Source organism: Miscanthus floridulus, chromosome 16 (assembly GCF_019320115.1).
Source record: "Miscanthus floridulus cultivar M001 chromosome 16, ASM1932011v1, whole genome shotgun sequence".
Taxonomy (NCBI): Eukaryota; Viridiplantae; Streptophyta; class Magnoliopsida; order Poales; family Poaceae; genus Miscanthus; species Miscanthus floridulus.
This window is the reverse complement of record NC_089595.1, coordinates 77,576,697-77,604,582: the sequence shown is the minus strand read 5'-3', so window position 1 is coordinate 77,604,582 and position 27,886 is coordinate 77,576,697. Positions and strand designations below refer to the sequence as shown.

Genomic DNA, 27,886 nt, shown 5'->3' with positions numbered 1-27,886 from the left:
TGACTGTTTAAGATCAAGATTCTACTAGCAAAATGACCAACACAAGCGCAAATATAGGCTGGCTAAATAGGAAATTTTGTGCCAACCAAAAATCTAAGGTGGCTTAGGTATTCAAAATTTGGACATACAAAACAGATGTCTGTTAAGTAAATGGCTTTTCAAATTGCTAAATGAAGATGGCATGTGGTAAGAATTATTGAGGAATAAATACATAAAAGATAAGACTCTAGGGAGTTGTACTAAAAAGCCAAATGACTCTCATTTCTAGAAAGGCTTGATGAATGTTAAAGATACTTTCATGGGTTTAGGTTCATTTAGAGTGAAAGACGGATCACAAACTCGTTTTTGGATTGATGCTTGGTTGGGTGACCAGCCACTAAAAGATAGATTTCCTGAGTTGTTCAATATTGTGAGAAGAAAACAAGATTCGGTGGCAACAGTACTTGCTTCAGTCCCACTTAACATTTCCTTTCGCCGCAATTTAGTGAGTAGGAATCTAAGGGACTGGCTTAGAATTGTTGCTTCTATACAAGATGTGAACTTACTGGGACAAAGAGACACATTTGTTTGGGCTTTACATTCATCAGGTACCTTCTCGGTTAAATCTATGTATGCCAAGTTAATTAACAATGGTGTCAGAGTGTCACAAGATTTATGGCAGATTAAGATTCCTACGAGAATAAAGATATTCTTGTGGTACCTAAAAAGAGGTGTAATCCTAACCAAAGATAACCTCGCAAGACGTAACTGGAATGGTGACAAAAGTTGTTGCTTTTGTCACTCTACAGAGACTATTCACCACCTTTTTTTCGAATGTGCTTATGCCAAATTTCTGTGGCGCGCTATACACTTATTATTTGGAATAGCACCTCCTCTCAACATAGATGATTTATTTGTTACTTGGTCTAAGATGGGTGGTGTTATTTATAACTCATTGTTATTAACGGCAGCAGCGGCTTTATGTTGGACAATTTGGTTAACAAGAAATGAAGTGGTTTTTGACAAATGCAAACCAAAAACTTTTTTGCAGGTGCTCTTCAGGGGAACCCATTGGCTACGGCAGTGGGCAAGACTGCAGCGGCGTGATGATCTATGGGACCAGCTGATCCTTGTTAGGCAGCATTTGGAAACTTCAGCCCTGCATTTCTTTAGTTCCAGTAAATAGTTATCTACTAGGTTTTGTGGTCTTTCTTAGTCAGGACTTCTCTTCATGTTTTGTTTCCCAAAGTCTGGATGTGAGCTTCTCAACCTTGAAAGTGGTGTGCTGTGAACTTTGTAATAATAGGCCTGATTCTACCTCGGTAGATGAAGCCGGATATAAACTATCCTTTATCTAAAAAAACGACATCACAGCTATTTTCAGAGATACGATCTCGGATAGCGTTCCATTTCTTATGTGAGTTAATACCACGGATGTTCCAACTTAACACTTTCCATATTGTCTAATAGCCATAAAACAAACTTTGTGACAGCAAAAGAAAGTATCTTAGATAGCTAAGATAACTAAGCCTATTTGTTGCTCTTGGAGCTGGGCCAGCATCTTCAATGCTCCTAGGTGCTTTCTTGGCTTTGGCACCTCCCTCAGATGATTTCTTGGCCTTCTTGGGTCGTTCCACGGCTGCCTTCTTGGCCGGCCTATCACTGAGCGCTTCCTCGGTCAGGGAGGCAGGGTCAAGCTTGCAAAATGAGCTTCCAAGGTCGCGAACTACAGAAACAGAGAGAGGGGGGATCAACAGAGCAACCAACACAGTTACGGTCCTTACACAAATCATTCTTAAAACCTTTATTTTGACTGTGCACCCGTACACTTCGTCTAACTTTGGCATCAGAGATGATTACAGTCTTACCACGCTTAGCTTTTGTTGGGGCACAGGTGGGACAGGATCAAAAGCTGGTGGTGGCGTCATCACACCCTCCTCCTCGTTGAAAGCAGTTGCAACAGGCTTGATTAGAGAGGCTCTAGAGTCATCGGCTTCATCCTCTAGATCTGGATAGTGGACCTCAGGAGGGTCAGTGCAAAAAAATTCAGAGATAGTAAATGAGGGAGAAGTTGAGGGAAGAGAAAAGGAAAAAAGCTTTACGATTGTGGCCCAAGCAGGAGAGGTCAGGAGTTGTTGAGCCCATTCAAAAGTGCTAGGCTTGAGCATCATCAAAGTAAAGAAGTCCACCCATTGCGTGGGGATGGAGACAGTAGGCAGGGACCTGTCAACAGAGGACAAATATTTGGCCCAGCACCTAATTGCAGCAGCACATGGGCCTTTGGAAGAGCTTGGGGACAACAACTGCATATGATCCACTAGAGGCACAAAGGTCTGAACAAATCCTAGCTAAATGTTGCCCATGTCTACAGCAGCTGGAGCCTGTGGGACCAGATCATCAAAAGGTACCAGATCTTCAAGTGGCACTTCATCAACTACAAAATTCTGCAGATTCTGTAGGTTTGGGACAAACACTTCCGGAGCAGCAGCAGGTGCTGGAGGAGGTAGGATCTCTTCATCAGATGAATCAGTAAGATCATCCATTGCTAGAACTTGAACTCGGTTCTAGGGGGCATCTTGCACCACATCAATTTCCTTGGCCTGGGCTTGAACCACCACTTCAACAGCTGGGAGCACCACATCATGCAGGTGGGCTTCTTCAAGAGGTATTTCAGGTGCCTGAGCAGCTACATTTTGGCACAAGGCAGGCTCAGGCTGCAAAGGTACGAGTGGAGGGGCCAAATCCCCTTTGACAGCTACTGCATCTTCATTCTGGGCTTGAACAGGTTGATGTGGCCAGGCATTCCAGCCCATGGCCTGGAGATGCTCCAAAATAAAAGGCGCCAGTGGATCAGCAGGTGGTGGGGGTGCTCCTTGGCCAGGCTGACCAAAACTATGGTAGAAGAACACATTGGGATCAAAGTCATCGTCCCCTGGTGGAAAATCCTCATCCTGAGCACCTTGTCCAAGCATTCTAGTGAGCAAAACTTCACATTGCACTGTCCAGCTGTTGGATACAAAATCAGTTCCTTCTGTAAAGACAAAGAACCACGGTATATCATCTAAATCAGATACACGAACTTTGACAATATCATCTAAAACTTCACATTGAAGCTTGAATTCTCAAATGAATGAAGCTTGTAGATGTGAAACCCAATCACCTGAGATGAAACAGAGAACCAAAAAACTCGATCGCCGAAGTGCGGACTCTCAAATCACCGGCTGAACCACCGATGACTGATTGGAGGATGAAGGCCGCCGAGAGCTCATTCAACTTGTACTTGCAACGGCCAAATGAAAGAACCAGGAAGAATTCAGCTGATGAAAGAGATGGAGAAGGGCAAACTGGGAGACCAAACTTGCGGAGAGTCTCTGCTTCAACGACTTTCCCCGGCCTGAAGTTGAGGCCATGGAGCTCCATGGCTACAGCAACTCAGAGGAGGCAGCCATGGCATAGGACGAGGAGGGAGATCGCCGAGAACGTCATTTCTGGTTTCTAATGCTACCTGCCTACTCCATACACTACTATTAGTTTCCAGGTGAAACCAGTTTTCTTACAGGTCAATCATAACACTAACTAAAAAGGTAAGGATTTCACCCACTGCCATATTGAACAAATCTAAATTTGCGGATTCCTCCCGCTGAACCCTTTGCTTCTAAGTGAAACCAATTAAAAAGGGGTGTTATGAGTCAAAGATTTTAAAAGTCCATCAGAAAGATTTTTTTTCTTAGTCTCTATGATACCTACAAAATCTAAGTGGTGATCTCTGATTCTGCTCCTTAGCGCAGGGATTCTATCAATTTTTCCTAATCCTCTGATATTCCAAAACATACCTATCATTTTTATTTTACTTCTTCCTTTTTCTAGGCCCTACAGTGGACCAACCCCCTTCCTGCAGCAGCTTCCAATCTTCCCTCCCAAAAGATCAAGCAAATTAAGCAGCAGGCTGCTGCTACTCATATTATCGGGTAAACACAAGCAGATTAATTGAGTACGCAGTACTTAAAAAACATAAGGTAAATTGTCTCCCAAATATTGTCATACTTCTTGCGAGGTCATGTCATGTACGACCACCATCTTCTCATATATATATATATATATATATATATATATATATATATATATATATATATATATATATTAACAAGTGGTACATTTTTTTTGAGGGAGCCGCAGCCCTTACATAAATCTATATCTTTTATAAAGATAAATTTCACTAGCAATTTATATTGCCATACACTAGAACATCCCACTCTTTTATAAAGATAAACCCCACAAACAATTTATCTTGCCATACAAAATGTCCATATCAGCATCCACTAGAACATCTCACTAGCACATTCAACTATCTCAACATACAAAGTATTCACGTCAGCATCCAGTAACACATCCAACTAACATACGTCATTATGTCTTCATTCTATTCACATTAACAAACCACATCATTTATTAACATATATTTAGTTGTCCACGTCGAAATGCTAAAAATCATCCACTGACACATATTATGATATTTATTCAATCATATTAGTAAATATAAGTAGTATAATTTCATCCGATCCGATTCCCGCAGCAACGCGCGGGACATTCTTCTAGTTTTATTTTAAAAATAAAGGACAAGTTTAAGACCTATATTAATCTGAATATTAATAATCATGGAAATATAGTAAGGATATGGAAATTAATTAAGTGCAAGGTACACTCTAAAATGTAAAAACTTACGAAAGTTGGATTTTCATACCGTTTGTTGATCATGTCACCTTCGCTGCATACGAAGCGTAGGACGGTTGGGATGGATTTGGATCACGCGCGTAAGCGCTGCCTCCACTTCTGCCCAAACCTGAGGTAGCAAATAGTCGAGACCAACATTGATTTGGAAGCCGAGGTTTTGGCCTTCTGTGGCGCACAAAATGATGAATCACTTGGAGACTTGGCATAAAGGGATGTGCTGCTGCTTGCTCTGCCTTTGAACTAGGGGTCTTCTCCGTTCCCATTGAAAAAAATATCAGAGGCACTAAAGGAATTGGCGGAAGCCGTGACCTTTGGCTCGGCCGGCCTGCATGTTTACAGTGGCGTGGAATACCCCCACGCGTGGGCTTACAGGAGATTGGATGCAATCCGTAATTAGCCGGCAACTTATACTACAAGTAATCTATATAATATACAATACAGGAAATATCTCAGCTAACAATAGAAAGAAATATGCTAGCTACTATACAGATCGCATCATCAGATTTGTTATTCTAACACCCATTACGAGGGGCCGAGCCACGATCGGAGACAGAGGGAGGGTACTGATCTACTCTTTTAAAGTGACCATCTCTTTACACATCCTAGAACATGTAGAAAAAAAGAAAGCAAATACGTATAATATGCTAATGCTGCCAATACATGATGGAGTTTTTGGAGGGGTCGTCTGTGCAACCCCTCGTCACAAACACAGGGCATGGGTCAATGCAACTCACCATCAGAAACAGAGGACATGGAGATGTTGTCTAGTCCATTCCATCAGCCTGTTCGTTTAGCTGTGGCTTGTCGTAAACGATCGTAAATTTCTAGCCGGAACAGTATTTTTCTCTCACACAAACCAGCCAGCAGTACTTCTTCACGAACCGGCAATGATATGAACCAGCCACCCGAACAGGCTGCATATTTCTATATTGTTGACACCTGAATTGAATCACACACCGGCAAGGATCCGTGGTGGCACACGACTTATGCCGGTTAAGCCGATTCGTCTCCCATTCTCACCTGAAACAACTTGTTCATTGAATTTAAAGCTGCTGAGACATCTCCACTTGGGCTGAAGCGCTAGGCTAGACATATTATGTAAGTTCGTATTTTTCTTGATTTGTTTTATAAAAATACACAAGACACTTGCACTTGCCTGGCTCGTAGGACCGTAGAGGTGGCGTCAGCAATAGTTTTATATCAAATGCAAATAATAATGGATCCCATCCCCACAAGGGTTGGTGCCCCTCGGCCTCTGAGTTATTGCCCCTTTCTGTTGAATACGGAAATTAATAACTGAGAAAACATGGTTAAGATTTGGAAACATATGTAAAGTTGGATTTTCATACCGTTTGGTGGATCATAGTCATATAACTCAGAGGAAATGAAGTGTAGGACGGTTGGGATGGACTTGGACCGCACGCCTTAGTGCTGCCTCCAAGTCGCGTTGATATCCCCAGGTATCCCGAGGCAGTGGAAGGATACAAACTTCAATCTTGCGAAGCGAAGAGAGGTATTCCAAGCCCAGGTTGTCGCAATAACGATGGTCCTCCCGCATGGGCATGGTCCGCACACTGACTTGAAAACGAAGAACCTGGAGGGTTGGCATGAAACGAGGTGCCTCTGTGCTGTTGCCACAAATGGAGCCCTTATTCTCATCATTGGAAATAGAGGTCATGGCAATGGGGTCTTCTCCATTCCCATGACTGGAGCCAAGACTGGAGATCGGGGGTTGTTCAACCACTTGTTTAGATGACCATTTCTTTACAAATCCGAGAACATATTGAAAAAAAGCAAGCAAATAATAGGCTAGTGCTGCCAATCCATACTGGAGTTTACTAGTATGTTGGAAGGGCGGTGGTATGTCCAACTCCGCATCAGAAACAGAAGCCGTGGGTATCTGTAGCTTACCATCCCCATACAACTCATCATCACACATAGAGGGCCCGGGTCTCTGCAACTCGTCATCAGAAATAGAGGGCATTGGTCCTGGGAACTCATCGCCACTCTCACTCTCCCACTCATCATCACTACTACTGTCACTCTCCCGCTCATCATCGCCGTCACTCTCCAAATCGTCAATATCGATATGAAATGAAACTGTCCTATCAGCTTTATTCTCACAAAAAAATACCATTGACCTCGTCAACCTGCAGCACCTCAGCTTCGAGAAGTAGACAGCATCAGTGTCACTAAAGTTGGTTATTGTGATTGAGGACCACAATTCCAGCTCAAGAAAACCGAGCTCTGGCAACAAGCCGAGGATTTTGAGGTCATACTCATCCATGTATTCCACCTTCAGGTTCAGGTGGGAGAGGTTTCCAAGACACGAAGGATTGATGCATGATGGTAGCTTAAAGAATAGGACATTATATACAGCCAAATGTTGGAGATGGCGCGGGAGGACAAATTCTGTTGCTTGCCACCTGGGTTGATAATCACTATCATAACCAATAATTGTAAGATGCTGGAGCTTGTGGAGATGGCGTAGAGACTCCCCAAAAGTTCTTTCCGTCTCCTCATCATCGAACAAAATACCACTAGCATGGAGCACCCTGAGTTCCATCAGGCTGCCCAGATCCTCAAGCCACCTAGCAGTCTTAGGATACGACCCACCAGTTACTGCCAACTCCTCTAGAGATGTCAGTGTCTCCAACGAAGGTACCTCAGCATCAAAGGCATCATCAAATGTAATGCGGAGGCACAGCATCTGTCTTGGCAGGCTATTGCTCGACGGTAACTCTAAAATGTTAGATTCCCACAAGTCCAGCGTCTGCAAGAACCTTAGAGCTCCTATTTTTTCGGGGATCTTCTCGGTCTGGGTTCCCCTTAGACTGAGAAACCTTAAATGAAGTAAATGTCCCAGGTGCTCAACTCGGACACGATGACAACCATCCATTGGATTGCAGTTTTCTATAGCTACAACACGTAAAAGTGTGAAGCTAGAATGTGGAGCCCACGTCTCAGTAACACACCCAAGGGCAGTAAATGATCTCAGTTTTGGCATTTCAATATGATTTGTTTGATGTGTGTGCCCAATGGTCCTCTTGTGGTTGGCTAACCTGCGTACATTGCTAGTACGTAGCAATGTGTCTTGGTTATCATCTACTACGGTGAAAAAGTTCTCTTCTCGGGACATGGAACGGATGAAATCAAGCACCATAACAGGAACACGACAACTAGTGATGATGTTGTCATGATAGTCAGACTCTACCGCTTCGATCATACTTCTGTTTACTAGTTCATTGAAGTATCCCTCTCCAATCTCAAATAACCTTGATTCCTGATTACCGATAATAAAACCTTCGGCTACCCACTTCCAAACCAATGAATCTTTAGGGATAACATAATCTTCTGGAAATCCACTAAGATACAACAAGCAAATCCTTAGATGTGAAGGAAGGTCCATGTAGCTAAAGGACAATATCTTCATAGCATGATCGGCTTCCTTGTTACCTCGACAAAAAACAATAGTTTTATATAGTTCGTACCATTCTTCTCTTTGTTTTCCCACTAATAAACTAGCCATTACGATAATAGCTAATGGTATACCATCACATTTCCTTATAAATTTGTCAGTTATGTCATCTGACCGGTTACCACCATATTTCCCTTCATGACCATATAGCCTTGTAAAGAATAACTCTCTGGATTCATCATAAGGAAGTGGTTGTAGCTTGTAAACATCACCGGCTATTGTTGCAACTTCCAAGTTACGAGTTGTTATGATTATTCTACCTCCAGAATTATTGTCACCATCAATAGCCAATTTGATTGTTTCCCAAGAATGTATCTCCCATATGTCATCAATAACAATCAAATACCTATCCACACAAGAGTAGGTAAAAGTTTTTGAATTAATGATTAAGTTTTCTGTAACATACATTTAATTGTAAAATGAATAAGCATGACAAAGAAAATGATTACTCGCTCACATTACCAACAAGTCACATTTTAGATATATATAGACATGTTTTGCAAAATATAATTTTGAGTATTACATGTTTGTAGATCACAGCTATAGCAGTATACTTTTATGAAATTGTATTTCAAAACAAATATAATTGTATCACTTTCAAATACGAAAACTTAGTGTATAAATAGTTTGTTATGAAATATTTGAATGATTGGCTTAAATAACAACATTTAGATGTGACTTATATGTTACTCCATCCGTTCCAAATTATAAGTCTCTTTGACTTTTTCCTCGATCATGCAAAAGTTTTGTGCGTCTTTGTATTCAGCTAGAGTAAAAGTTTAATACAACACGCCTTAGCGGCGCCCTAGGGGTCAGAAGAGTTATACATGGACGCTCAGATCCTACCTAGTATACTGAAAGCTATATTGTTACATATTGGACACTGATCAACCAGAATTGTGGTGCCGACTAGGAGGACTATGCCCGGGCTTCCGGGTGGCGGCGGCACTGCTTGCACGCACCCACGTCGCCGTCCGCTGGGAACAACTCATGTGGATGGCAACGACATCCCACTGGTTAGTCCTAGGCGCTTCAAGACAAGGTGCTCACCTCGCTTGGACGTTGGGACATGTGACATTTTCTGTGCCACTATCCGCTTGCTCCACTTGGGGAGCGCGGGGCGGTACATGTCTATCGTGGGATGTATCATCTTCGGGTAGCTCTAGGAGTGGCGGCTGCCTCGCCTTTGTGACTCGCTTGGTGAAGCGCTTGAGGCGTCTATCGGCATAGGTCATCGGAGAGGATGGAGTGCGGTTGACGGCATCCATGGTAGCCACAATCGCCGCGTCTCCAAGGGTGGCAGCCCCTACCAACACTAGGTTAGGGTGTGCCTTAGCATCCATGACGATGGGTTGTCCTCCCATGGTGGAGTGACCTGTGGTGGCCCCTGCAAAGGTGACGACGAAGAAGAGTCCGTCGCCAACTGGGTAGTCTTGGTGTCCACCAGAGATGCGTCCACTTCCTGAGAGGCGGCCACTGGAGCAGTCGAGCACCTTGGTGCTGGTGCTCCTGCTGGGGGATCACGATGAGCAAGGCGACAAGCTCCTCCAGTGTTGGGTTGACCCACGCGGGAGGCCCCACGCACGCGCACAACTCCAATGCCAGTGGATCTAGCTCGGGGAAGCAGCGTACAGCGACAGCGACAGCGGTAGCGGCGTTGTCGTCGTAGTCAGCCAGTGTGCCTAAGTTGACATCCCTCGCTAGCTTAATTCGACGTCGCCACGTTTGTCTTAGGGTTCCGCTAGTGCCCCTCGTGGCACCCTGTGCGGCCCCATCCGAGCTCGGTGGACCGCCATGGGGCGCTTGCTGGGATTCCGGTGGGTTGCCCCACGAGCAAAGTGTCATGGCCGGTCGTTACCCTTCGCCACCGATGTCGTAGCATGCCTTGATTGCTTGTAGTTCTTGGTGAGGTACCGGAAGCTGTAGCAGCGCAGGCATCGTCGTAGCAACCAACAAGTCGCTACTCGGTGAGAGTAGGAAAGGTTGTTGAAGCATCTGCCGTGAAACTCTGTGGGGATCTTCCAGGCCTACGGAAGCTGCTTTGGGTCATGACAAGGCTCAGCCGAGACGACCGCAGGTCCCATCTCCTGTCGGGGGAGGATCTCATGCCACCCATCGACATTGGGGGCGGAGGCCCATCCACAGCGGCCGAGGCGTTGGCGGGCGGGGACGCAGCCATCCACTAGCCGAGCAGGTAGGCCGCACACCAGCTGTGGGCGTGGCTAGAAGCGCTTCATTCGTCTTCGCTCAATTCCTTGTCGGCGAGTGCCCGCTCCACCTTGCCTTTGCCCAAGCCTGTGTCGGCCTCCAACTGCTCCGCAACAGCCCGAACCCTCGGTTGAGCGAGGCTGGGGTTTCGCTGGATGCCGAACAACATCCAGGTAGGTGGCTACAGGCTAGTTGTCATCGGAATCCACGGTGTCGGTGTCATCCATCCATCAACGGTGCTTAGAGCGCCCTCTCGGGGAGCTGCTTGGGTAGAATGGGGTCGCAGCCAGTGAGAGGGAGGAGCTGGCCGTAGGTGTCGCGGCGGCATCCGGAGAGCCCACAGGCCCTAAAGGCCTGGCCTTGGACCCGGATGGCACGGATCTGAGCAGTTCGACGGCAACTGGAGGTTTGACACTACCGACGCTCCCTTCATCGTCCAGCGTCATCGATTGCAGGCTGCCCCAAGGCCCGGCGCACGGCGGTGGGGTCCTGCACGCCAACCCTGGCTCGGCGTGGCACCGCAGCCCACCCCCTGCGCAGGCACGGTGCCAGGGCCACGAGGAAGCGAGGTGGAGGCGGCCTCCATTGCAGGCGCGGCAGCCGGCGGCGGCGGCGTCACCGACGGGGCGTCCCCGCAAGGTTGAGCGAAGGAGGGTCGCGGGGTGGAGTGAGGAGGGGGGAGAGGAGGTGGACACAGGCAAGGAAGGGGTGGGCGTCGGCGCCGGCGACGGGGCAGAGGAGCATATCAGGCTAGGGTTGGGGCGCATCCAGTGGAGGAGGGTCGCCGGGGGAAGGGAGGAGGAGGCGAGCGGGGGAGGGGTGGGCGCCAACACCGGAGAGGTGGCCAGAGCCACTGTCGGCGGTGGGGCGGAGGGACCCGTCGGTTAGGGTTGGGAGCAGAGCTCTTCAGGCACAAAGAGTTTTCCCTCAAATCCCCAGACAAATCAGTGACAATGCTACATAAAGAGCATGAGAAGAGTATATATATAAGTGGCTAACGGTTGTCCGTGACTTGCAGCTCACTTCTCTTTAATTTTTTTTTATAAAGAGCATGAGAAGAGTATATATATAAGTGGCTAACTGTTGTCCGTGAATTGCAGCTCACTTCTCTTTAATTTTTTTTTACAAATATTTTACTATGTATATCTAGATATAACATATCTCTAGGTACATAGTAAAATGAATATTAAAAAAGTAAAAGCGACTTGTAATTTGGAACGGACGGAGGAGAGAGTACTGAAGGGAGGGAGTACTATTGTCGGAGTATAGGAAATACGAATCCTGAAAATTGAATGGCTAATGCGTACCTCTTATTTTTGAGAAAGGAATGGAGCTCATCTATGAGTTGCCTTTCATCCAGTACAGCGGTACTGAACTGGAGATATCTTTGCTTATCAAGATCAATGAGAATGTCCTTGAAAACTTTCTTGAAGTCAGGAATCCGGCCAACAGGAACAAAAGCCCAGCAATCATAATGCCCTTTAAGCTTATCATAGACTGCTTTGGCAAGAGTGGTCTTACCAAGCCCAGCAACTCCAACAACTGAAACTATCTTCATCATATTCACATTAGACAAGGCATGGTTCGGCTGTAGGGACTGCAGCTTAGATATGAGCTCCTCTCTTGACTCGTCGATGCCAACTATGTTCTTGGCTTTCTTGTACATGGCATGAAGGCGGTGAGGGTCAACGGTTGACATTGGTGCTGGCTTGATCACAGCGATATCGTGGACCTTGTACCTGCGACACCGCTCCGTCACCTCCTCGAGATGTCTCATTATGTTCTTGACATCGATGCCGATCTTACGGCGCGCCTTGCTCTTCTTCCATATGTTGGTAACTGTTTTGAGGGGCTGCTTGCTCTCTTTCTCGGTGGAATCCGGGGCCTTATGGACCCGCACGAGGAAGGCGTCAAGAACATCCTCCATGTCGTATGATGACTCCCTGACCTCGCGTGCCCAGAGCTGGACCTGCTCGTCGAGGTAGTCGCAGGGCACCCGAGACACCAAGCTGAGCGCGGCCTGCGCGGTCTGCAGCTCCAGGGTGAGGGACTTGACGCGCTCTTTCGTGCTGGTCTGCAGGTTGTACTCCTCGCTGAGCAGCTGGTAGAGCTTGGGGATGAGGCGGCCCAAGGTGCCAATCACCGTGTCGGCCATGATTCACAGGCGCTCTATTCAGTTGCCTGTTGTCGCTTTTCTTGGTGGAGGGAGGCGTGTGGATCTGCAACTGACCATCGGGGTGACACGCCTAAGAAATCAGAGTAGTGGTGGTGTTCTTAGTTCTTGCATCAGACAGTAGGGAGGGAGGGAAGCAAGACTGCAAGAGGGGACATGATCTGCAATGTGGAGGATGGCCGCGTTGACGCAAGCGGCCGGCAGGAAGACAAGAACTAGCTAACTAGTCTTCTGGACTCTAGATAAGCTCATACGGTTTATGCGAGGATGGTGCGTGGTGACCGATGACCGCGGTGAGTCCGTGGCGCGTGAGTGTGCGAGACGACTTGACTTGAGCGAGTTGTTGCAGGCTTCGTTTGGCCCGATCGAGTGAGGGAATTTCCGAGAACCTACTCTTCCTACGCGTTGCGAACGCGGCATCTACCCATCCTACGCGTTTCATTCGACGAAAACGGTACGGATATTTTCCGACCGTATTCAAAATTGAATCCGTGAGGGGTTGAGATCTGTCTGTATCCGAGTCCGGATATCCAGCATCCGATATTGTATCCGTATCCGAATACTCAAACCGAATATTTATGATGTCGATATCCAATCGTATCCTATCCGACATAGTTGACACTATCCGTATTCGAATCCGAATTCGGACAGAAATATAAAAACAAATGTAATATCGGTGATATCCGTCCGTATCCGATCCGTTTTCATCCCTAGCTGCTCCTCAAGCCGCCGCAGTAGCCCTCCATTAAGGGGTTTCTCAAAAAAAAAAAAAAAAAAAAAAATCGAACTGGAGTCCGTAAACTCCGAGACGACGCTCCCAGCCGTGATGCGTCGCGACAGATGATTTAGGCTCCGGCTTCAGCTCTTGCTGCACCACGTTCGGATGAGTTCGGGCCTATTTGGCAGAGTTGTGCTCCGGGTAAAGTGATTCTGAGTGATTCTCTATTAGAAGCGATTCTGTCAGATAAAATTGTTTAGCAAGTTGTCTATGAAGTGATAAAAGGGAGGATTTTGTTGGAATTATCCAAAGTACCCTTATCTGTCTGAACTGAAGTATGCCCAATATATCATGTATAGACAATCACTACGTAAAAAACGATTTTTAGCAACGGAATGAATTTTTTTTAGCACGGTTGGTAATGAAGCCGCCCCTACAGTGGCGTGCTCGGGAGCCCAGACACCAGCCGTCCCTACAAATAGAACAACAGGGACGACTGGTGATACGAGCCGCCCCTACAAATGGGTCTGATTTGTAAGGGAGGCTCACTCACCAGCCGCCCCTAGCGTTGCTATTTGTAGGGGTGGCTGGTGATTGAGCCGCCCCTATAATTGCCTCCGTATAAATACCTCCGATTTGTAGGGGCGGCTCAATCACCAGCAGCCCCTACAAATGACCCACGTACAAAACAACTGCAGCATCTTCTTTCTCCTTAGGTCACTCACTCCAACCCGTGAAAGAAAGGTGGGGAGACATTGGGCACCTTCCAAAAATTACTCTACTAAGGGGGGAAGGTTTTGGTCTCAAATCCTTTGGTGGAGAGGTTGTAGAAGGTAAGAGAATGCTATTCCACACTTTTTTTTGAAGTTTTAATGGTTGGTTAGTGAGTAATTAAAGTTTTATTTTTCTCTCTCTTCTATGGTGCTTGAGCTACTTATGAAGCAAATTAGACCCAAGTTTTAAATGTACTAGGGTAAATTAGGGAGGGGGAACAAGATTATACCCTTATTTGGTCCATGTTTCTTGATTTTAGTGAATAATTAGTTAATTTTATGCATGTTTCATGTGCATGTAGATTTAGATCTAGGGTTTGGTTTTTTTATTAATTTTATTTTTATAAATTTATGTTTGATAAAATTAGACTAGGGTTTGTACGAAAGATGTTGGGTAAATTATAATTGTTGCTAATTGTTGTCTTTGAAATTGTTTATTGTAATTAATAAATATGTATTTTAATTATTTATGGATAAATGGGTCATTAATTAATTTTCCTCTACTATGGTGTGTTTGTATGCTTCATGTAATTATATTAGATTTATATTCATATATCTGAAGTATATACAATTATTCTCAAGTAATTATTAATTTGATTTATTTTTATATATATCTGAATAAGTAGTCCTTTAATATTTGTTTTGTTGTTGTTGTAAAAGATGGAGTACAGGAACTCTTGGATGTATGGTTCGTTAAGGTTCAAGGCAGGTTTTTTTGAAGAGGTGGATAAATTTATTGAAGCCGCAAAGAAGCATGCAACGACATTGAAAGAGAATAAGGATACAATTATTTGTCCCTGTAAAGATTGCAAGAACCGTATAGCATGGACAAATGTGACTATCATCAGATCACATTTGATTATGCGAGGATTTGTTGAGGACTACACAGCGTGGATTCATCATGGTGAAACGGTTATTGTTAACGACGAGGATGAGGAGGAATACGACGACGAAACCATAGAATCCCTGTCCCAATATTCAGCAGAGCTTGATGCACGAATAGATTTCTAGTTTAGCAATGAACAAGGTGGTGATGCTGGTGGTTGGGATGGTAACGACGAAGGTGGTGCCAATAATGATGGTGGAGCACGTGTCGGGGATGAAGATGATTTGGAGGACATGATTCAAGCTCTTGGACCAGAGATTTTACTAAATAGTCCGAAAGGTCTAGAAAATTTGGAAAGGGTGACAAAAGCATCGAAGGAGACTGTGTATGGTGTTTGAAAGCATCTAGGCCCTTAGTAGGGTTTTGGTGATTAATGACAATAGGTGATTACTGTGACTAACGTGTGTTTTGCAGAGACAATTAAGTTAGGTCACAGTAATGGAGATTGATTGGGTAATCATGGTGGTCATGCCCCTACGATGGAAATCGTTTTGGTTTTCAAAGGATGGACGACAAGGTTAAGGATGGACTAGTTCTAAGTGTCGATTGGAGTTGGAGAGACACTTAGAGTAGTTTAGAACTTTGTTTTTCCTTTGGCCATACTATTAAGGGGGATATGGACAGGTAGCTTGACCTAGGTGAGTCTAGTGAGTTAGGTGTGGTGCACACTTGCGAATTCTAGCACTAGGTAGCTCCAAAATAGCCCTTAGATCTATTGGAGCAAACTTCATTCACGTATGATCGACAGTTGGAAGTGAATGGAGGGTTAAATACTGACCGGACGCTGGCTTTGGTGTGACCGGACACTGGCGCAGAGTCCGATCAGTTCATTTGATCAAGGTGAAGTCGTCTGGAAGTGACCGAACGCTGAGAGGTGAGTGACCGGACGCTGAGGGCCAGTGTCTGGTCGACTCTAGTAAGGTTTCAGAGAGGAAAAATCATGACCGTACGCTATCCAACGTCCGGTCACCATTTGATCACTGGAATTCAAGGTGAACTGATCGGAGCATCCAGTCAACATGACCAGAGTGTTCGGTCACCCCGCAGAGGCATATAACGGTTCGTTTTTCAGCCATACTTATAAATACTTCCTCCATTCGTGTGTGGGGATACTTTTGCTCATTCCAACAGCTGAGAAACATCTTTGTGAGTGCCAAGAAGAGCATGGTCCTAGTGAGGTGATTGAGATTTAAGAATCCTAAAGAGAGCCCTCATTAGTGAGATCAAGAGTAGCAAAGTGTGGATCCACCCTTCTCATTAGGCTTGTCGTGGTCAAGTCAGAGTTCATACTTGTTACTCTTGGTGATCGCCATCACCTAGACGGCTTGATGATGATTGGGAGCTTGGTGATCATCCGGTGGTGCTTATGGATGACCCAACTCAAGTTGTGAGCGGTTATGGGTGATTCACCACGACAGAGTGTCAAAGAATCAACCCGTAGAGAGCACTTGATCCTTGCGCGGATCAAGGGGGAGCTACAGCCTTGCGTGGGTGCTCCAACGAGGACTAGTGGGGAGTGGCGACTCTCCGATACCTCAGTAAAACATCATCGCGTTCCTCCTTCTCTCTTTACTTTGAGCATTTACTTTGAGCAATTCAATACTTGTTTTTACATTCATAGAATTGCCATGCTAGAGTAGGATTGGAACTTAGGTTGCAAGACTTTTTGTGCGGTAGAACATTAGGAACACTTTCTAGGCACATGGGGTTAATTGGGCTAACCGTAGGATTTAATTATTTCAAAGAAATTTAGAATTAGCCAATTCACCCCCCTCTTAGGCATCTTGATCTTTTCAATTGGTATCAGAGCCTTGTGCTCACGTATTTAGGCTTAACCACCTAGAGAAAGATGTCTTATGGGGATAGACCTCCTCCTATCTTTGAGGGGGATGATTTTTCATATTGGAAAATCTGTATGGAGGCGTATCTAGAAGCTCTAGATGTTGGAATACTTAGAGCCGCCTCACAAGGCTTCCCAAAACCTCAGGATGCTACACACCTATAAGGCGATGAGGTGAATTACGAAAAATGAAATGCAAAGGCTCGAAACACCATCTTTAGAGGCCTCTACAAAGATGTGTTCAACCAGGTGAGGAACCACAAAGACGCCCATGCACTATGATGAGACATTTGTGCGCTCCATGAGGAAACAAAGAGTGAGCGTGAGGAACACTATCATCTTGTCATGAAAAAGCTTAACTCTTTTAAGATGCTTCCTAAAGAATGTGCTAATGAAATGTATTCACGCTTGAATGTTCTTGTAGAGGAAGTTAATGGGCTTGGACTCACTCAAATGCAACCATCCGATGTTGTAAGAAAGATCTTGAGTGTCCTCCCTATTGACAAATATGGGCATATTGTGACCGTGCTTTATCAAGGTGATCTTTCTACCGCTACACCAACACAAATCTTGGGAAAGATCAATGCTCATGAGATATACATGCACATCACACCTCAAGATGGCTCATCCTCTACAAAGAAGAAAGAAAAAGATTTAGCATTCAAAGCTAGCCAAGAGAAGGGCAAAGCAAGGCTTGAGTATGAGAGCTCAAGTGATGATGAGGTTGATGATGCAAGCCTTGCTCTCATGGTGAAAAGAACCGCCAAGATGCTAAAGAAGCTCAACAAGAGTGGCATCAAGTTCGATGGCAAGAAGAAGTTCTTCACAAGATCTAGAAGGAAGCCAATCTCAGAGATGGATTGCTATAATTGTGAAGAACTTAGTCATCTAGCACATCAATGCATAAAGCCCAAGAAAGACAAGTACAAGAATAAGTACAAGGGCAAGAAAGATGACTCAAGCAATGAAGAAGAAGATGAGAAGAAGAAAAATAAGCCATACAAAAAGAGAGATGGCAAGAAGAAGGACTTTCACAAGAAGAAGAAGAGTGGAAAGGCATACATCGTCGGTGATTGGCTCACGGACATTGATTTATCAAGTTGCTCATTTGATAATGATAATGATAATGAGAAGGTGACCGCCATTGCTATTGACTCTTCATCATCTTCACCGCCACCACCACCATCATCCCCTACACACCTATGCCTTATGGCCAAGGGTGATCACAAGGTATCAAATGATGATAGTAGTGGTGATAAACATGCTAGCAATGATGATAGCGATAGTGATGATGATGAATATGAATCACCTTCTTATGATGATCTTGTTAAATTGCTAAATCAATACACTAAGATCATTAGAAAGAGTAGAGCTAAGAATGAAAAATTAGAAGCTAAGAATGATTCACTTTTAGCAAAATGTGATATAGCCAAAAAGGCTAGTGTTGAGCTTAGAGAAGCAAATGATGCTATATCATCCAAACTCAAGGAGCTCAAATCTTCTAAAAAAGAGCTTAAAGATAAACATGATAAACTTGAGGGGATGCACAAAAAGCTCATCACTAGCTACAACAAGCTAAAAGAAGAATATACTACTCTTAAGATTAATCATAATAATCTTGTCATTGCTCAAGAATTTCTATCCAATGAGCCACATGATGCTACTAACAATGTTGTTAAGATTGATATAGCTACATGATGTGATGATTTGATCATTGAGAGCATTGAGCAAAGTTCTAGTAGCAAGGGCAAGCAAGTGGTTGAGGCCAATGATTATGATGAGTTTGTCAAGCTCAAGAATGACAATGAAAAGCTCAAGAAAGATCTTGAAGAAATCAAAAGACAAAACACTATTGTGCTAGAAACTCTTAACCATGATGGTGATTTGATGCTTGAGAATGAGAAGCTAAAAGAAGAGAACAAGAAGCTCAAGGGAGAGAAAAACAATGATGCTCTCAAGGAAGAGAACAAGAAGCTCAAGTTGGAGAAAGAGCATCTCAAGATTGTTTGAGCAAGTTCACAAGAGGCAAGCATCTTCAAAGTGAGCTACTAATGAACACCGTCATAAAGATGGATAGAAGTGGCATTGGGTACTTGGCAAACCAAGAGAAGAAGGCTCAAGCTCAACAACAACACAAATCAAAGCCGAAGCCAAAGAGATGCTTTGAGTGTGGACAAGAAGGTCACTTTGACCATGAGTGCCAAACTCCACCACCACAACCCTTACCCAAGCATGCTAGACATTTTGCCTTCAATGCTCACTACATGCTTAGAAAGGATTCTAGTGGGAAAATGAAAGTCATGTTCTTAGGATCTCCCAACAAGAATAGGCCTAAGAAAATTTGGGTTGCAAAGTCACTTGTTGATAAGGTGAAGGGCCCTCAACAAGTTTGGGTTCCTAAAGCTTGATCTCTTGTGTGTAGGTGAACTACAAGACCGGTGAAAGTCATTGGGTTATTGATAGTGGTTGCACACAACATATGACCGGTGATCCTCGTATATTCACCTCACTAGATGAAGAAGTAGATAGACAAGAAAGAATCACATTTGGCAATAATTCAAAGGGCAATTTTAAAGGATTAGGCAAAGTGGCAATATCAAATGATCATTCTATCTTAAATGTGCTATATGTTGCTTCATTGAGCTTCAATTTGCTATCCGTTAGACAATTGTGTGATCTTGGCTTCCAATGCTTGTTCACCGAGAAGGAAGTTGTTGTGTCTAAGAAGGATGATGATCAAGTGATATTCAAAGGATTTAGATATATCAACCTATATCTAGTGGATTTCACCTTCGAAGATGCTAATTTGAAGACTTGCCTATTCACCAAAACAATACTTAGGTGGCTATGGCATAGAAGACTTGCTCATGTTGGGATGAGCTCACTCAAGAAGCTAATGAAAAATGATTTGGTAAAAGGGTTGAAGGATGTGAAGTTTGAGAAGGACAAGCTTTGTAGTGCATGTCAAGCCAGCAAGCAAGTTGCAAATACTCATCCAACAAAAACTTTCATGTCAACCACAAGAGTGCTAGAACTCCTTCACATGGACTTATTTGGACCAACAACATACAAGAGTTTGGGAGGAAATCTTTATTGTCTTGTGATTGTTGATGACTATTCAAGATACACATGGGTATTCTTCCTTCATGACAAATTCGAAGTTGCATCTTGCTTCAAGAAGTTTGCCAAGAGAGCACAAAATGAATTTGAAGTGAAGCTCAAGAAGATTAGAAGTGACAATAGGAAAGAATTTGACAACACAAACATAGAAGCCTATTGTGATGAAGTTGGGATCAAGCATGAGGTCTCCGCAACATATACTCCTCAATAAAATGATGTAGTTGAGAGAAAGAACCGGACATTGATCACTCTTGCAAGAACAATGCTAGATGAGTACAACATCCCTGAAGCTCTATGGGCGGAAGCTATCAACACCACATGCTATGCATCCAACCGCCTATTTCTTCAAAAGTTCCTTGGCAAGACACCTTATGAATTGCTCAATAGGAAGAAGCCGGACGTCTCCTTCTTTAGGGTGTTTGGTTGCAAATGCTACATCTACAAGAAGTGACAACACCTAGGGAAGTTTCAAAGACGTTGTGATATTGGTTTTCTTGTTGGTTACTCATCAAAGTCCAAAGCATATAGAGTATTTTATCATGCCACCGGCTTGGTTGAAGAAACATATGATGTAGAATTTGATGAATCTAATGGCTCCCAAGGAGCACATCAGAATCTTGATGATGTAGGTGATGAACCATTGAGGGAGGCTATGAAGAACATTCTGGTTGGAGACGTCAAGCCTAAAGATGATGAAGATGATATACAAGTGATTGATCCACCTTCTTCATCAAGTGTGCCACAAGATGGTGATAAAGATGGGAGAGTATAAAATGAAGATACTCATGTCTCCCATGATCAAATGGTGGTACAAGCACAAGATGTTGATGCTCCGCAACCTCCTCCTCAAATGGTCAATAGAAGAAATACACCTCTACTACAAGATCATCCACAAGATCACATCATAGGGAGTCCATCAAAGGGTGTAATGAGTCGCTCACAAAAACTTACTTCATTTATTGCTCATCACTCTTTTGTCTCTTGCTATGAGCCTACTAAGATAGAAGAAGCTTTTCAAGATCCGGTTTGGATAAATGCCATGCATGGAGAGTTGAACAACTTCACCCACAATGAAGTATGGACTCTTGAAGAGCGGCTAAAAGGTGCAAGAGTCATTAGAACAAACTGGGTGTTCCGCAACAAGCAAGATAATCAAGGCGTAGTTGTGAGGAACAAGGCAAAACTAGTTGCAAAGGGGTTTTCTCAAGTTGAAGGCTTGGATTTTGGAGAGACCTTTGCACCGGTTGTAAGACTAGAAACCATCTGCATCCTCCTTGCATATGCATCACATCATGAAATGAAATTATATCAAATGGATGTGAAAAGTGTATTCTTAAATGGCTTTATTAATGAACTAGTCTATGTTGATCAACCTCCCGGGTTTGAAGACCCTAGATATCCTAATCATGTTTATAGGTTGTCCAAGGCATTATATGGGCTTAAGCAAGCCCCAAGAGCTTGGTATGACCGCCTTCGGGACTTCCTCATTGAGAAGGGCTTCACCATTGGGAAGGTCGACACCACACTATTCACCAAGAAGCTTGATGGGTACATCTTCATTTGTCAAGTGTATGTTGACGATATCATCTTTGGATCATCAAATAAAGATTCTTGTAAAGAGTTTGGTGAATTGATGTCAAAGGAGTTCGAGATGTCAATGATTGGAGAGCTTACATTCTTTCTTGGTTTTCAAGTCAAGCAAATGAGAGAAGGGATTTTCATCTCTCAAGAGAAATATACAAATGATCTTCTCAAGAAATTCAAGATGGATAAATGTAAGCCAATCAAGACACCAATGTCAATAATGGACATCTCGACCTAGATGAGGGAGGTAACACGGTTTATCAAACTCTCTACCGCTCTATGATTGGTAGCTTGTTATATTTAACTGCATCTAGGCCCGACATCATGTTTAGTGTGTGTATGTGTGCTAGATTTCAAGCTAATCCTAAGGAAACTCATTTGATTGCCGTTAAAATAATCCTTAGGTATCTTAAGCACACACCAAGCATTGGCCTTTGGTATCCTAAAGGAACTATATTTGAATTAGTTGGCTATTCTGATTCGGATTATGCTGGTTGCAAAGTTGATAGAAAAAGCACATCCAGAGGGTACCATTTGCTTGGTAGATCACTTATGTCTTGGTCCTCCAAGAAATAAAATAGTGTGGCTTTGTCCACCACCGAAGCGGAATACATTGCCGTGGGTGCTTGTTGTGCATAAATTCTTTACATGAAACAAACTTTGCTAGACTATGGTGTAGTTCTAGAAAAAGTACCTCTTTTGTGTGACAATGAAAGTGCGGTAAAACTTGCAAATAATCTAGTTCAACACTCTTGCACCAAGCACATAGATATCCATCATCACTTTCTTAGAGATCATATTGCAAAGAATGATATTTCACTAGAAGGTGTAAGGACCAAAGATCAATTGGCGGATATCTTCACTAAACCGCTAGATGAGGCAACATTTTGTAGATTGCGGAATGAGCTCAATGTTCTTAATTTTAGTAACTTCACTAAAAAATGAGCTTGTGTTGTCCCTTGCATTGCATTGTAATATACAACATGTTTAATTTTTGGTAATGCATATAGGGCTTGTCTAACATGGTTAAGATAACCGCCGTAAAGCATGTGAAGAAGCTTAACCTTGGATCAAACTTTACAAGCAACTAGATTTAATTTCAAGTATTGCATTGCATATGCATGAATGTTGCTTTGTCATTTATCTTCAATTGCCCTCTTATTGCCTATTTTCTTAAAAAGAATTATAGCCTAAGGCAAAATATTTTGAAAAAAATGAGGGTTTGAGAGAGGTCACTCACATCAGTCCCAATTGGTGTTTATTTGGATCTTATTAGAGTTGGGACTTGATTGGGAACAGACAGCATGAAGGACTTTGAAGATTTGCTAGAAAAAGAGTGACCGAACGCTGCACCGGACTCTGAAGTCCAACGTCCGGTCAGTTCACAGGAGGTGAACTGCTGCTGAGAAGGAGTAACTAGACATTGAAATAGTGGTTTTGTAGCGTCCGGTCAGATGGCGATCCAGCGTTCGGTCGATCAAAGACGATGAAGGAAGCTTGCACTGGACTCTGGCTGCGTCCAGTCGGGGTTCACCGGACGCGTCCGGTCATGATTCTAGGGTTTTGCACCTCTCTGGAATCGACCGGACGCTGGGTGGCAGTGTCCGGTCGCTGCCACCAGAGCGTCCGGTCAGTAGAAAACTTGCGGGATTCCAACTCTTTTCTCCGTTTCCTTTTCTACTTCATAGGGGCCACTAGAAAACGCTGTGAGCATGTTTGACCTACCTATTCCACATCCTGCCACCACCGAGCTCTGCCTACGCCATCACCCACGCAGCTTCCGCGCTGTTATCACCCTTCCCCGCTGCACAGCCCGAGCCACTGTGCCTTCACAGCTCTCCCACACCGCTCCTGTGCACCACCGCTGCCCGTGCCGTACGCTGCCATTGCCATGCCCTACAGTGCCATCCACTACCCACGCCATGCGCCACCACCACCGTGCCCTGCCGTGCCATGCGCCACCGCTGCCGCGCCCCGCGATGCCGTCCCCACACCGAAGCAGCTCGCCTGCTCCGCTCCTATGCGCCACCGCGCCCATGCCCTACTCCTGCACCGCCATGCCCAGCGCTCGCCACCATGCCCAGTGCCGCTGTGCCCTAGCGCCACTAAGCTTCACTTCACCAACGCGTGCTAGTGCCCTCATCACCTATCCTCGGCCGATTCATCGCATTGCATCGCAAATCCACGCCACATTGCTTCGCCAGAACCCTAGCTTCACAGAAATTCCTGGTGGTTCCCCTCGTGTCGTTTCCCTAATTTTTGGATCACCGGTTCGTCAAGTAGCAAGCCCTCATTTCTAATTTCGCACCTAATTGCTTGCTTTCTTAGGGTTTTGTATCTCTAGATGGATAATTAAAATTATTTGTATATCCTATCTATTCTATCGTGTAGCGAGTCGGTGCTATTGTGGTCCTATTTGTAGTTGTCAGTCAACTTAGGGCCAAGCTCGCGAGTATGGATTGAGGCCAAGCCTCGGAAGTGACAGTTGGCAGTTGATCTTCGTCAGCAACAGTTATTCTTTTCAGATCCATCAGATGGCTCGCGTCAAGAATGTCAGACGTGGTTCCGGTGATGAGGATCCGAAGCCCCCACCCCGCCAGCCTACAAATCCAAAAGGAAAGGTGATGAAGAAGCTTGCAATAAAGAAGCGGAAGTATCCAGATGTAGATGCAGCTAGAGCAGCCGCAGTTGCAGCAGCAATAGAGCATGTAGAGGCAGGAGGTGCTAGGAGTGGAGTCTAGATCGTTGATCAGCTCTCTACATCTACGAGGGCTACACTAGAGCAGGTTGAGCGCCGTCATGGTGGTCCAGCTGGGACCCTCATGGTTGGAGGACAACATGTGGCTATTGATGAGAGTCAGCCTCAGGGGAAGTCACAGTAGCAGCCACAGCCAGCAGAGCAGACTCAGGAGGGAGAGCAGGCCAAGGAGATAGAGTAGGTACCTCGGCCACAACTTCGCCGCTCTGGTCGTACCCGTGCTCTAGTCACACCGAGGTCAGAGACACAGCGGAGGGGTTCACGTCCACTGCCTAGATCCCAGGGTCCGCCTCCAGTGACCCACTTGGATTTGAGGGCCGCCACGGCCAAGTAGGTTCAGCAGCTCAGATTTATGGACTTTGAGCAGTGGTTTCCACCAAGGCGGGATGAGCGTGCTTCAGAGGGTTTCTACACACCTCTGCAGGAAGATTTTTATAATGCATATCTTAACAGTGGGGCAGTATTCATATCTCAAAGGGTGTGCAACATTGAGACCATTATAGCAGCAGCTGGAGAGCACATTTGCGCCTACCTATCTTACCTGCTAGGGCTGACAGATTTACTTAGATGGATAGGCTTATATGTTCCATCTTGGGTCTGTTAGTTCTATGCTTCACTCTGGATTGACCCGCAACACAGATTTATACACTTTGCATTAAGTGGCAGAGATTACAGGCTGACGAGCACTAGGGTAAGAGAGATACTCAGGCTTCAGGAGCAGTTCGTCTAGCTACATGAGGTTTGCTATGGACAGATAGTGCCCCCCAGATGCCCTCATGGTGGTATGGTGCCCCCTACAGATCTAGTTCGCCATTGCTTCACAGAGCCATTCGGCGAGGGGTCTAGCAGGACACCCTATGATCTCACTCCCACTACCAGAGTGCTTGATGCCATTATGAGGAGGACAGTGCTTCCGAGGATGGGGTATCATGAGGGCTTGACTCGCATACAGTTATGGTTACTAAACTCTCTGATGCAGCAGACAATGTTTGACATTTGGGATCTCCTTCTATCAGAGATGGAGGATACTATTGTAGAGGGGTTCAGGGGTCACAGGTAGCTGCCATATGCTCACTGGATTACATTCCTGATCCATAGGGCAGTTACTGTGAGGCCACCTGAGATGCTGACAGAGTACAGTGGTGCTACTACAGAGTTCCCTTCATACAACATGACTCAGATGATCCGACATAGTGCAGTGAGGACACCCAGCCAGCCGAGCCGATGTCTAGAGGTGCCAGAGACTGTAGCTCAGCAGGATGAGACTATCAGGGGCATAGCAGCTATAGAGGTGGAGCAACTTGATGCTCAGTAGGAGGTGATGGTCGAGAGCGACCCTAGTGACAGCTCAGATGAGGACTACCAGGACATTCCTCAGATGCCTCCTCGATGACATGACCATGAGGCCGATAGCTCCAGTTCAGCTCCACCTGCACCATAGACAGACCCCGCTCTACTTGCCATACTTGAGCAGATGAGGCAGGATCAGGCTCGCCAGGCTTAGAAGACCACCGCTACTTTTGCACAGTTTCAGACTCAGTAGGATGAGTTTCAGCGGCAGCAGCAGGCCATACAGCAGCAGCAGCAGGCCATGCATCAGTAGCAGCTCCTCATGTAGTAGCAGCTACTTGGGTTTATGCAGCATGTTGTGACAGCTATTGGGGCTCCATCGCCATAGCCTTCACCCTAGCTAGGTCAGCCTGCCACCACTTCTATGACTCCAGCATTACAGTCTAGTGGGTTTTAGAGTCAGGGATAGCCACCAGCATAGTTTGCTTCACCTACAGAGCAGGTGTCCCAGTGGTTTGCCTCGCTAGTGCTAGCCCCACAGTTCACACCTCTTTAGACGGGCTTCACACCGGCTCAGATTTCTTCGCTGCTAGTGCTAGATACTTCAGTCTTTAGGAGCCTTGGAGCGACTTTCAGTGAGTTGATAGGGCAGCCTACTCCGCCATATTTACATGTCCTAGGTCCTTCTATAGTTGCACCTATTACTGGGACTACAGAGACGCTCCCTTCTTCTATTGCATCATTAGAGCCGCCTACGTCAGTTATTCCTACAGAGTCTCAGGCCGCACCAGTCCCTGATCTGACCCAGACCACTTCAGCATCGCTTCCAACTACACAAGGTCAGATAGCTCAGAGCTTAGGGTCAAATGATGAGGCACTCAGTTCCAGCTCGCTCCTCGTACCTCAGCACTCAACTCGTCCGCTGCAGCCCTGCCGACCGACCCTTAGGTTTTGGTGTTTGACGCCAAAGGGGGAGAGGGATCGAGTATGTTAGTCTTAGGGGGAGCAAAATATCTAGGGGGAGCTTAGTTTATCTATTAGATTATCTATTATATTTGGACTTTTATGTGTGATACACTATTATGCATTCGTGTATTTACTTTTATGCATCAAACTATATCTATGTGATAGTGATATCTACGTGATCGTGATATATGACATGTGTGCTCTCTACTTTGAATTATTTATATGTCATATCATTTGTGCTATGCTCATTTGCTTTGCTTCTGTGTTTACTCCGATGCAAATGAGCTTTATTACTTGTACTTATGCTTATTTCATATCTTTTTGAGTACATCATGGTGGCTTGGGTCATATAAGCTTGCTTAACTCTTTTGTTCTTATTCTCAAAAGCTTATATGAACCAAGCATGTTAAAAACCTCAACTCTTTCACATACTCGAGGTGGTATTGTCATCAATCACCAAAAAGGCGGAGATTGAAAGCATCTAGGCCCCTAGTAGGGTTTCGGTGATTAATGATAATACGTGATTACTGTGACTAACGTGTGTTTTGCAGAGGCAATTAAGTTAGGTCACGGTAATGGAGATCGATTGGGCAATCATGGTGGTCATGCCCCTATGATGGAAATCATTTTGGTTTTCAAAGGATGGACGACAAGGTTAAGGATGGACTAGCTCTAAGTGTCGATTGGAGTTAGAGAGACACTTAGAGTAGTTTAGGACTTTGTTTTTCCTTTGGCCGTACTATTAAGGGGGGTATGGATAGGTAGCTTGACCTAGGTGAGTCTAGTGAGTTAGGTGTGGTGCACACTTGCTAAATCTAGCACTAGGTAGCTCCAAAATAGCCCTTAGATCCATTGGAGCAAACTTCATTCACGTATGATCAAGAGTTGGAAGTGAATGGAGGGTCAATTACTGATCGAACACTGGCTTCGGTGTGATCGGACGCTGGCGTAGAGTCCGGTCAGTTCATTTGATCAAGGTGAAGTCGTCTAGAAGTGACCGGACGCTGAGAGGTGAGTGACCGGACGCTGAGGGCCAGCATCCAGTCGACTCCAGTAAGGTTCTAGAGAGGGAAAATCATGACCGGACGCGTCTGGTCAGTGCTGACCTGACGCTGTCTAGCGTTCGGTCACCATTTGATCACTAAAATTTGGGGTGAACTGATTGGAGCGTCTGATCAATATGATCGGAGCGTCCGGTCACCCCGTAGAGGCACATAACGGTCCGTTTTTTAGCCATGCTTATAAATACTTCCTCCATTCGTGTGTGGGGGTACTTTTGCTCATTCCAATAGCTGAGAAACATCTTTATGAGTGCCAAGAAGAGCAAGGTCCTAGTGAGGTGATTAAGATTTGAGAATCCCAAAGAGAGCCCTCATTAGTGA

The 27,886-nt window shown here is 45.0% G+C and overlaps 1 protein-coding gene across 6 annotated transcripts; it reads right to left on the bottom strand.

Annotated features, from left to right (window-relative positions):
* Nucleotides 1–1,388: 1,388 nt before the first annotated feature.
* LOC136513363 (putative disease resistance protein At1g50180) lies at nucleotides 1,389–12,805 on the bottom strand. Of its 6 annotated transcripts, none has more exons than XR_010773355.1 (7): nucleotides 11,704–12,805; nucleotides 6,060–8,534; nucleotides 5,867–5,983; nucleotides 3,140–5,730; nucleotides 2,082–3,010; nucleotides 1,848–1,987; nucleotides 1,389–1,705 (listed from the first exon to the last, which is right to left on the bottom strand). XR_010773355.1 is itself a non-coding variant. In XM_066507362.1 (3 exons), exons 1-2 carry the CDS (start codon nucleotides 12,549–12,551, stop codon nucleotides 6,086–6,088), a joined length of 3,297 nt encoding a protein of 1,098 aa, XP_066363459.1. In that variant the 5' UTR covers nucleotides 12,552–12,805; the 3' UTR covers nucleotides 5,799–5,983; nucleotides 6,060–6,085. The 6 variants fall into 6 exon arrangements, 1 of the variants encoding a protein (XP_066363459.1); XR_010773356.1 differs by having other exon boundaries at nucleotides 1,848–3,010; nucleotides 3,140–3,484; nucleotides 4,721–5,730; XR_010773357.1 differs by having other exon boundaries at nucleotides 1,848–3,010; nucleotides 3,140–5,312; nucleotides 5,445–5,730.
* Nucleotides 12,806–27,886: the final 15,081 nt, after the last annotated feature.

Bases quoted from the DNA above. Each gene is read 5' to 3' on its own strand.
- LOC136513363 (XM_066507362.1), bottom strand. From the start codon at position 12,551: ATGGCCGACACGGTGATTGGCACCTTGGGCCGCCTCATCCCCAAGCTC. The intron at 8,535-11,703 runs GTACGCATTAGC...TTGTGTGGATAG, and splicing joins TCCTTTCTCAAAAATAAGAG to GTATTTGATTGTTATTGATG.